The sequence below is a fragment of the Priapulus caudatus genome, unplaced genomic scaffold, assembly GCF_000485595.1.
Source record: "Priapulus caudatus unplaced genomic scaffold, Priapulus_caudatus-5.0.1 Scaffold17, whole genome shotgun sequence".
Classification (NCBI taxonomy): domain Eukaryota; kingdom Metazoa; phylum Priapulida; class Priapulimorpha; order Priapulimorphida; family Priapulidae; genus Priapulus; species Priapulus caudatus.
This window is the reverse complement of record NW_014577078.1, coordinates 716,375-726,400: the sequence shown is the minus strand read 5'-3', so window position 1 is coordinate 726,400 and position 10,026 is coordinate 716,375. Positions and strand designations below refer to the sequence as shown.

Genomic DNA, 10,026 nt, shown 5'->3' with positions numbered 1-10,026 from the left:
AAAGTTACAGTAATTTCCTTTCTTTTCAAACATTGTCGTCTTGAACACATACCAAAGGAGAATGATAAGTATTAGCGTTGGCACAGCTTTGGCTGTGATCCTGAGCGCTGCGGCGGAATGAGACGCGCCTGTTTCCCTGATATGCGCACGCGACCGCGGGGATGTTCAAGTATGAAGCGCTGTTCCGCAGTTGGAGACCGTGCGCCAAATTCGAGGCCCGGCGCACGTACTCCACAGCGGTCAGCGGATCGGTCTTAATTTATATGAAGATAAGCAACTGAAGATTTGTTCTTAATCAAGTATCTATCGCGGATAAAATAGAAGCAATATATCAGACCTTTGAATTTCTCGACTAGTCAGTCAAAGGCTGTGGCGCGGGTCGCATTAGCAGAGCTTCCAATTGAATAATGGCCCATGAAATTTCAAGTGGAATTGTGTTTTTCGGCACCCCAATAGAAAATGTCTCCTCTTACATGCCACCCTCCCTGATCAATCACGATTCAGCGTAAACAATACAGAGATGAGAATTGTGTTGAGTTATGCGCTTTGGCGCACGTGCATTGACGTATCTAAGACTGGATATGAAAGTCACAGGCACGGAACCGCTCAATAAAATAAATTTCACACAAATTTTCACACATGACGACCGCCTGTGTGCAAAATAGGGTAACGTACTGTAAACTTACGCTGGGTTAATACTCTGGTTAAACATAATGGTTAGTGACTAGCTGTGACATATATTCCGTGACTTACTGACACACACGTAAATTGGTAAAATGTTTCCATGCACACTTAAGAAATGCTGAGAATTACAGGTTAGCATCGCAGAACTCCCGCACCGCCCATCTGATGTCACAAGCTTATATGTAAACAAACACGCGTTGACGAGGACTGCGTGCCTTCCATATCGCATTTCGAGCAAGCCTGCCTAAGCCAACATACAAGCGCCGCGGGCAGACGTTCCACACACAGTCTACGTTCATTCGTGCTAAACAATAGGTAGCTGCGTTCGTTAGGATTTCGGAAATTTAATTTTAAGAAATCTAATGTTCAGAGTGAACGAAAAGCGGCGTGTGAAAAACGCCCTAATTTAATTCCACCTCTGGTGCGAAATGCATGCTGGCCCTTTCATTATTTACGAAAAGCAACACAGTCTGCCAGAATCACCTACACGCATATACGTCTGACGAGGCGTCTATTGTCCCTCGAGGGTACGCTGCTCGGTAACTCTTACCTGGTCTGCGGTATACCGAGACATACCCTGTGGCGCTACCAGAGCTAATAATATCACGTTAAGTGTATGGGGTGCCGTCTTGCTGTTTTGTCTATTCGTTAATATTGGCTGCCCAGGTGTACTCGCGGCTTACTGCCTATTTATTATCGAGCTCTTAGGGGTAGGGGTGCCTACTGCCTACTCCCTAACCCTAGACCCTCCTAAACCTCTAGACCTTAAACAACAGATAGTTACCAGGGTATGCGTTCCGGTATACCGGACCTGTACCCAGTGTTAACGGTTCCGGCTATAACCCAGGGGGGACATGCACCCTTGATGAGCCGCAGTAGACGCCGTCGACGGTCGTTGACGCCCATTTCGCGATGCCCATCAACGAGTAAGACGGGGCTTCATTCTGATTACGGGATAGCGAAAATGCACAGAAGAAGGACGTATGCGCGAGGCGTGCGTGCTAACGGTTGTTATTTTCGTATTTGTGCCAAACTCTATCGTAGCGAAACGCGTTTCTAGCTTCGGCCTAGCCAGTAATGTCCCCTAGGTCTTCTATGAGGAAGTCGCTGAGGTGTCGGTGTCCAATGGGGTCGTTCCATATTTCACAAGAGATATAAAGAGATCACTGGGGGTTGGGGGGGGGGCAGTCGGGGGTAGGCCTGGATTGGGGAAGGACAGCGAGAAGGGTGGTGCAATCCTCGCCCCACCTGCGGGGGCGATCATGGGCGCGCATCCATCGCGAGGGCCACGAGTAACTATATTTATTTTTGCATTTCTTATAAATCGTAATTTCTACCTGCGCTCTGCGTGGTTCTAACACGAGTAACATCAAAATTAGGATGCCGCTGGGACGAATATGTGTAGTCCCACCTAACGCGTGCATTCATGGCCAGACTATTGGAGCCAATTTGACAGCAGTTGAGAGGCGTCTTTCACAATTTATATCCTAGGCACACCATGTCATACCGGCCCTACAGATTACACAGTCGCTTTGGCTACGACGGATCAGTGATAGGTTCATTCACAAGCATATTCATTAAGGTTGTTGCGAGATGCTTGCCCTGTCGGATGTATTTGTCGTCGCCAAATCTTTAACTTTAAGAGATTGCTGACCTTAGCTATTGTTAACAATTTTAACTGAAAGGATATCCAATGAGAACCTGAGATAACACCTGCATCTCTCTTAAATGCAATGGAGGTTTTTTTTGGGGCGCTGAAGAGGCCTCCCCGTTACTAGGCGTTGTGAGGCCAAGAATCAAATGCCAAAAATCCTAAATCGCGCATTTTCGGCTAACAGGGGCTGTTGTTTTCGATGCATTTCGTGCGATCTGATTCGGTTTAACATTACTTCTGATTGAGTTGTACCACGCCACCGATTAGTGAAAGATCATATAATATATCGTGGGAACCGAATGCAACTGTACAGCATCAAGTCTACGCCTATGAGATTGCTCGATCAAAGGAAATCAGTATATTGCCGCCAGAAATTACCGAACATAATTGCGGTCACGTCCAAATTTTGCAGCGAGTTTCCGGGAGCAGATTAGGATTCCTTTATGCACACTGCATTCTTGACGATATCTACGCGGGGTTCGTGTATACGATCACACGGTCGAGGAGATCGGTTGTTTAAGTTTGGGTCGAATTATTGTGGCGACGGATGTCCGCAAGGGTGCAAATCTGGAATAGTGGTCGGCAGGCTGTGTGGTGTCTGTGTGGCTGTTATTGGATTGATGGGTTGGTGTATAGCGGGCGGGAACGGGGCTGTGTTTAGCTTGAGTGAGTGAGGTGGTATTGAGGGCTGATAGCTGGACGATCGTACAACGGGGGGACTCGCTAGTGTGCGTCTGTGTGCGCTCGTGAGTACGACTGTTGATAAATTATATGCAGTCGTTGGTGGCAGTGGGAGGGAGTAGGAGAGGTAGTATGTGCCGAGGCGCGGCCTGCAGATGGTCGACTTGTGGCATGTGTCGAGGGGGAGGGGGTGGTACCGGCGAGGGCGGTAGGGGGAGTGGAACTGTGAATTGGTCGTGGTTTGTGGCGACGGCGGCGGGCGGCCGGCGGCGCTCGGCGGGGCCAGTGTTCTTCTGTTCGAGGATGTGCGCGGTCATGGGCAGAAGCTACGGGGTTGGGTGGTCGGCGTCGAATCGATACAGGGTGCATCGTGTGCGCGACTAGGCTTTGGCTCCTGCATCGGGGGGGGGCGGGCTTGGGAGCGGCAGGGGGGGTTGTGTGGGGGGGGGGAACGTATACGTAGACTGGTGCTAATTGGACAAAGGGAGTGGTTGTGGAGTAGTGTGTTTATATCGGTTGGGGTCGCCCCAAGACGCGTCCTTTGCGCTGTTTCATGGGGTTCAGCTAGGATCGATCCAAGTGGTAGTGGTAGGTATGTTAGGGGATAGGGATTACGTTGGGTATATTACTGTGAGGCGCCCGAGGAAATTATCTGAAATCATTTATGAGACCAATTTCCACTTTGGGAATAATTGGCGCCCCCGACAACCGCTGAAAAGAAGGAATACTGTACTTTAGTGTAGTTGAGTTTACCCTCGGTAGATGGCACTGCAACATCATATTTATCAGAGCCGTATATAGAGAATAGCGTATATCTCTATATACGGCTCTGATATTTATTGTTCTGATGCACGGTTAGGAAGCGGTTAGTAACCCCACATAGAAGATTCTAAATTTCATCGGAATGCTGTCGGCTAATAATCCGATATTTTACCACTATAAGAGCAATAGTAAACACCGCCAAGCATCGCCTAAATTAAAGTATTTCTGGTTGCGAACACATAGGGTAAGTAGCCAGATGCGTGCGTTGTAATTTATAGTACGCATTCAAACCGGTATCGGCGCAGGAACGTTATACCCTGTAACAGTTAGATATATTATTCAACTGGATAACAAACAATATTTGTTTGGGAATTATTGCATACTTTGGTGGTAAAGTAGTTAAGATGGGCGGGAATGAAGGTATTTTTGTGTCAAATATATATGTAAACCGTGTCTTGCGCATATGACGCATTACGCATACGCCATATTTTGTAAACGTTCGGCAATCCATTTTGCGTCAGAAGTATTTATTTTTTCTGCAACAAAAATTCACAATAAACCACCAATTTACTTGTCTTGGCCAACAAGTGACATAACTATTGAAAATAGAGCCTCGGGCCAAACGCAGTGATCTAGTAGAAAGAGAAAGAGGCGAGTATTCTCCAATTATTGTTTCTCAGTTTCTCAATTATACATTCTTTTAACAACCGGTATACGTTTTGCGGCCATATTTCCTGTTGCCCTCTACTTAATGTGAATGCTTTCTAAAACAGCTGGGCTATTTAGCAGTACAATTAATCAGTATCTACGTCTAACTTTAAAATACTAATTGCAAAATATACAGAGCGCTCATGCCACTGGCGCCCCCAGGTCTTAAGAAAGTCGAAGCTCAGTGATAATAAAAAGCAAGCGCCGTAGGCGCGCTGCATGCTAGGGGGTCTGGGGGCATGCCCCCTCCCCTAAAAAATTTTGAATGGTAGACGTCTGGAGATGCAATCTGCTGAGTCTTGCGAGAGAGATTTAGGAACAAAATGTAGGAACAAAATTGTTTAACCCAAAATTTACTGGAAGCACTGTGCTTCCAGTGCTTCTATCTGCGGGCGCCACTGGCTCATGCAACCTGTTTACCGCGACCTAAAGCCTACATTACCGGTGTGTTACGGCAAAGTATATACTCAGATCGATGAAGGTGGGAGGAAAGAAAGATAAGAACATCAACGGAATCGACCGCAAAGTATTTGAGATGCCTCATCGTAAAAGTTCGACGATTTTCGTTATTATGGTAAAATAAGCGAGTGACGCGCTTTACGATTAACTTGTGCATAGATCTTATAATACACAGTTCCACAGAGGACCAGACCTAGTCGGCAACCGCACCGACAGCAGGCGCCTGATACGGGTTAGTCTCAATTATAGTTTACTGTCAAGTCAAGCGCCTGCGGCATACTAGGCCGCATACTAATGAACGACTTGAGTTGACCCAGGTCAATATACGTGTTACCGCCGCCACGGAATTACTAGAACAACTGTTTCCGGCGGAGGGAGTAGAGAATTCCCCTAAGGCCTAAGTGAATTTCGGCAATTCAGGTGAAACTTGAAATCGTTATTCCACGCACGAGTTCAATGGCGCTTTCGAGATCACCTCGAAATGATCTTTTCGAGATTATGGTTAAATTTCTACATAAGCAGCATAAGATTTGCGTTTTTACCCCGAGTAACTACTCCTACAATAAGAAAAAAAGGATAGGAAATGAAAGAAAATGCGAATTTTCTCATCATTTCAACACTGAATAACCAACCATTCACTCTATTTAATCATATATTTTGTATCTTTCTCACATTTTACTAGATTGAAATTGACACGAAAATTACAATATTTAATCTATACTAACGTAGATAAATATTGTCTTATTGTTGATAGTTTTAATTATTTTCCTTTACAGTAGTGATTGATTGTAAGACAATAATGTACAGGAATGTGCCATGCAAATATTGTTTCGGCTCAAACACTTGACCAATGAAAGCAATTACACATTAACAAGCCCTTTTCGCTGTTACCTTTATGCTATTAAATGATATATAGTATCTGCGAGGTGTCGCAAAAATTTCGTGACAAATCAGGCTAAACGCTTAGAAACATCTTTTAGAGACCCACCGATGCGGTAGCAGACGCCTGGAGGCAAGCGCGGGTATTTCCTCATTCAGAGACTTGGTTAACCGGCTTAGCAACTCACGTTAGGCTAAACAATGTGTGACATCCGGGTTTGGCTTGAGCTCTACTGATCATGGACTCGCGTGTTCGACCGGTCCAATGCGACATTTTTGTGAGAATGACGTCTCAGCGCGACAGTTCAACGGCAAACATTCGTGAAACAGACAGCAGCGTTTCACGTCATGAGACTTTCTAGCACGTCAAACTGACGGTGAACGCTGCGAGTGAACGAGAGCGCAGGTCGTTTCAAACAAGGAGGAAACCCCCGCAGATAGCGACGCTCTACCACCGATCTCTCTCGCTCGACGTAATATCACCGACGATATAACTAACACCCAGCACGTCCCCCATGACGTCACGCTATCACGATACGAAAGTTCCACCACGAGCACTTATCAGTTAAACACATCGCATTTACTCGGATAAACACCACGATGAACATCGTTGCTATGGCGACCGCCGCCTGCGTCTTAGCGACTCTTCTGGCCGTTCTACGAACGACGGACGCCGGAAACATCCTCATGGTTCCCGTCGGCGCTGGTCGGCCGAGCAGCCACCGCTTCGTCATGGAGAAAGCGGCAACAGTGCTCGCCGAAAACGGCCACAGCATCACCTGGTTGCTTGGCAACGAGCATCCTCCGGTCGCGTTTGGCGCCAGCGTCACGTACGCGTCGCGGCCGGCGACGCACGTCGACGCCGACGCGCTGATCGCCGAAGGCAACGTCGGCGTCGGCTACATCCTCAACATGCTTAACCAGTTTGTCGACGCATGCGCGATGCTGCTCAACGACCGACGCACGTTCGACGAACTGCGACGCAGAAAATTTGACCTGATGTTTCTGGACGCGGCCGACCTGTGCGGGTTTGCGATGGCGGACGGTATCGGCGTGCCGTACGCCGCTATCGTATCGACGGGCACCGCGGGCGTGCTCTTCTCCGAGGCGCCTGCTATGCTCTCCTTCTCTCCGTCGCTCGTGCTGCCCTACACGAACCGCATGACGTTCGCGCAGCGATTCAAGAACACGCTCGTACACGTCTTCTTCAAGGTCGTCGGTCACGTGACGTTCGTGCGTCGGCTGGAGGGCGTCGCGCGCCGCGCCGGATTTCTCGCCGACAGCAGCATCGAGGCGGTGGCGCGTCGCACGAACATGCACTTCGTCGTCGGCGACTTTAGCTTCGACTATCCGATCCCCGTCATGCCGAACACAAAACACATCGGCGTCATCACCGCCGGCAAGCCGCTACCGCTCGCCGCGCCGCTGCAAGAATTCGTCCAGCGATCGGCCGCCAGGGGCGTCGTCGTCATCTCGTTCGGCTCGGCCGTCAACTCGGCCGGCGGCGACGTCGTGCGAAAGATCGCCGCCGCCATCGCCGACCTCCCCTACTTCTTCGTCTGGCGTCTGCGCGCAGCCGACGCGCCACCTCTCGGCGACAACGTGAAGATCGTCGACTGGATACCGCAGAACGACCTTCTCGGTCACGCCAAGGTCGTGCTGTTCGTCACCCACGCTGGACCGAACAGCGTCTGGGAGAGCGTCTACCACGGCGTGCCGATGCTGGCGCTACCTATCGTCGCCGACGAGTACGGCAACGCGGCGCGGGTCGTCCACCACGGCGTCGGCAAGCAGTTGGATTTCTACGGTTTCACGGCAGACGAGTTTCGCAGCGGCGTGATCGAGTTGATCACGAACAGGACGTACGCGGAGAGGGCGGCCTTTAAATCTCGACAGCTGAGGGCGAACACAGGGGCTTCATCCGAAGGGTTTCTCTGGTGGACCAACCATCTGCTCGAAACTAAGGGAGCGACGTACCTGAGACCAGCTTCCGTCGAACTGAACTTCTTCCAGTTTTACCTGCTCGACGTGTTCACTTTTCTTGCCGTCATCGGCGCCATTTTTGTTCTGTGCGTCTGGAAGCTGGGCGCGAGTCTATATCGGAGACGAATCGAAAACAGAAATGCGAAAACAAAGCTTCAGTGAACTTGTTTGTTCGACGCGTGAATGTAGGGAAGTATGACATTCGCGTGTATAATATAGATAGTGTGACGTGACGATGAATCGGAAATTATTCACATGCGTTATATTTACTGAACCGTATACATTTCCGTTTTAAAGTTGTAATAAGTTTGTTGTTTGTTCCCGTTGTGACGAGGGGCTACAATGAACCTACTGTGCACCGCACTACGTTGCGTTGCCTAACGTATGACCGTTGATCCGACTGTATACGCTAACTATAACAGGGTTGCTTTCAAGCTGAGGATGTGCGGAAAGACGACAAACCCGCGAAGGCAAAACTAGTATGCGTATATTTAATATTATCAGGAGTGAATAATAATATTATCTATTATCTATCTATTATCTATCATCTATTATTTATATAATTATCTATCTATATATATATTATTATTCACTCCTGATATTATCTATACATTAGAACAGGCTGGTTGCGCCTAAAGTGTTGTAGTCCCACAATCCGCGCGCTTCCATCACGCATTGTAGTGGAGCGTTTACGTCTGTCTACGCGAGCGCAAGACGACAGCAGTTGTACATCCAACCGTGTTCTATCACGCCTCTAATCGCTGCTCGTAACGTGTGTCATATCGCTGGCTCGTTTATATGCACTATTACAAGCTAAAAACATATGAAGCTCGCGGCGAGTGTACGGAACGAGTGTAGCGGAGTGTAAGGAACCCGGGTGGTCTTCGCGCGACGGCTGTGGATATAGCCAGCAGCACATGAATGCAGATCGCCATTCATGTATCCCTGATCATGTATGTACTCTTATATATGTCAGCAGCACATGCGTACAGATCGCCATTCATGTACTCCTGATCATGTATGTACTCTTATATATTGGCAGGCGTGTCAGCAACACATGAATATAGATCGCCATTCATTTACCACTGATCATGTACTCCTATATATATTATATATATATATAGATAGCAGGCGTGTATTTGCGTAGCTGGGAGCTGTGACGACAGATTGGCCGTGTCTGCGTGAGCGATGGCGATGTAGTCTAATACAGCACGGCACACGAGACGACGTCGTATGCGTATGTCGCCACATGTCTAAACCTGAGCGTAAACCACACGAGTGGACTATGCGTAGGGCCTACGGTCAGGAGTGTATATTATAGGGATCTCTATATTATACACTCCTCATGCGGTTGTATTGACGAATGTGGCTGTTCACTGACTACGGGAGTTTAAGAAAGACATTAGTGTTTTTATAACAGTTGGTTAGGGAGTTTATAAATACATTAAAATACAATAGTGAAGCGAGCGGTGGATTAAAGCAACGAGGCAAGATTCTATGTCGAATAATTAGTATGCTCATAGCTGAGCGTACAGACTGCAAATTTGATCCTACGTTAAACTATAGTCCGGGCCAGGCGAGCGCGAACTTTGTGCAGTGTTGTATACACGCTATCCCGGACTAAATACGCGCTAGTCCGAACTAATTAAGTTCATAAGTCAAGCATAACTTTCTCTCTCAAATAAAGAAAAGGCATTTGTGATAGTTCTTCTGTATCAAATATAATTTTTATTTTATACTTTATTATGCTCCCGGTGGGGTGCAGATGTGATGACACTGAAATAAATCGCGCGCCACGCAGCGTCTCGTTAGCAGACCTTGGCCCGCACTGCCTTGATCTCATCTCTCTCAGCTCCCGCGCAACTAATTCCGTCGTCCATTGATCGCCAATGTTCAGTGAAACGCACCGAATGCATGAGCGTGCGAGAGCGGAGACCAACGAGCGCATTGCCCCGCTCGTACACACACACGTGAAGCGCTACAGATATACGAAGCCGTTGGTATGCTCTAATATATATATATATATATATATATAACACCTATATTTCTAACGTTTAATTCGTTCTTACGCATTACCCATTCGCGGAGAGAGAGAGAGAGAGAGAGAGAGAGAGAGAGAGAGAGAGAGAGAGAGAGAGAGAGAGAGAGAGAGAGAGAGAGAGAGAGAGAGAGTAGAGTAGAGTAGTAGTAGTAGTAGTAGTAGTAGTAGTAGTAGT

At 47.9% G+C, this 10,026-nt stretch overlaps 2 protein-coding genes across 2 annotated transcripts in view; both read left to right on the top strand.

Annotated features, from left to right (window-relative positions):
• LOC106810947 (multiple PDZ domain protein-like) overlaps positions 1-10,026 on the top strand; it is a 99,943-nt gene that overhangs the window by 12,584 nt on the left and 77,333 nt on the right. The gene's annotated exons all lie outside the window — the stretch shown is intronic.
• Positions 5,633-9,474, top strand: LOC106810935 (2-hydroxyacylsphingosine 1-beta-galactosyltransferase-like). The gene has a single exon (XM_014814423.1). It carries the CDS (start codon positions 6,428-6,430, stop codon positions 7,970-7,972), a length of 1,545 nt encoding a protein of 514 aa, XP_014669909.1. The 5' UTR covers positions 5,633-6,427; the 3' UTR covers positions 7,973-9,474.

Bases quoted from the DNA above. Each gene is read 5' to 3' on its own strand.
- LOC106810935 (XM_014814423.1), top strand. From the start codon at position 6,428: ATGAACATCGTTGCTATGGCGACCGCCGCCTGCGTCTTAGCGACTCTT.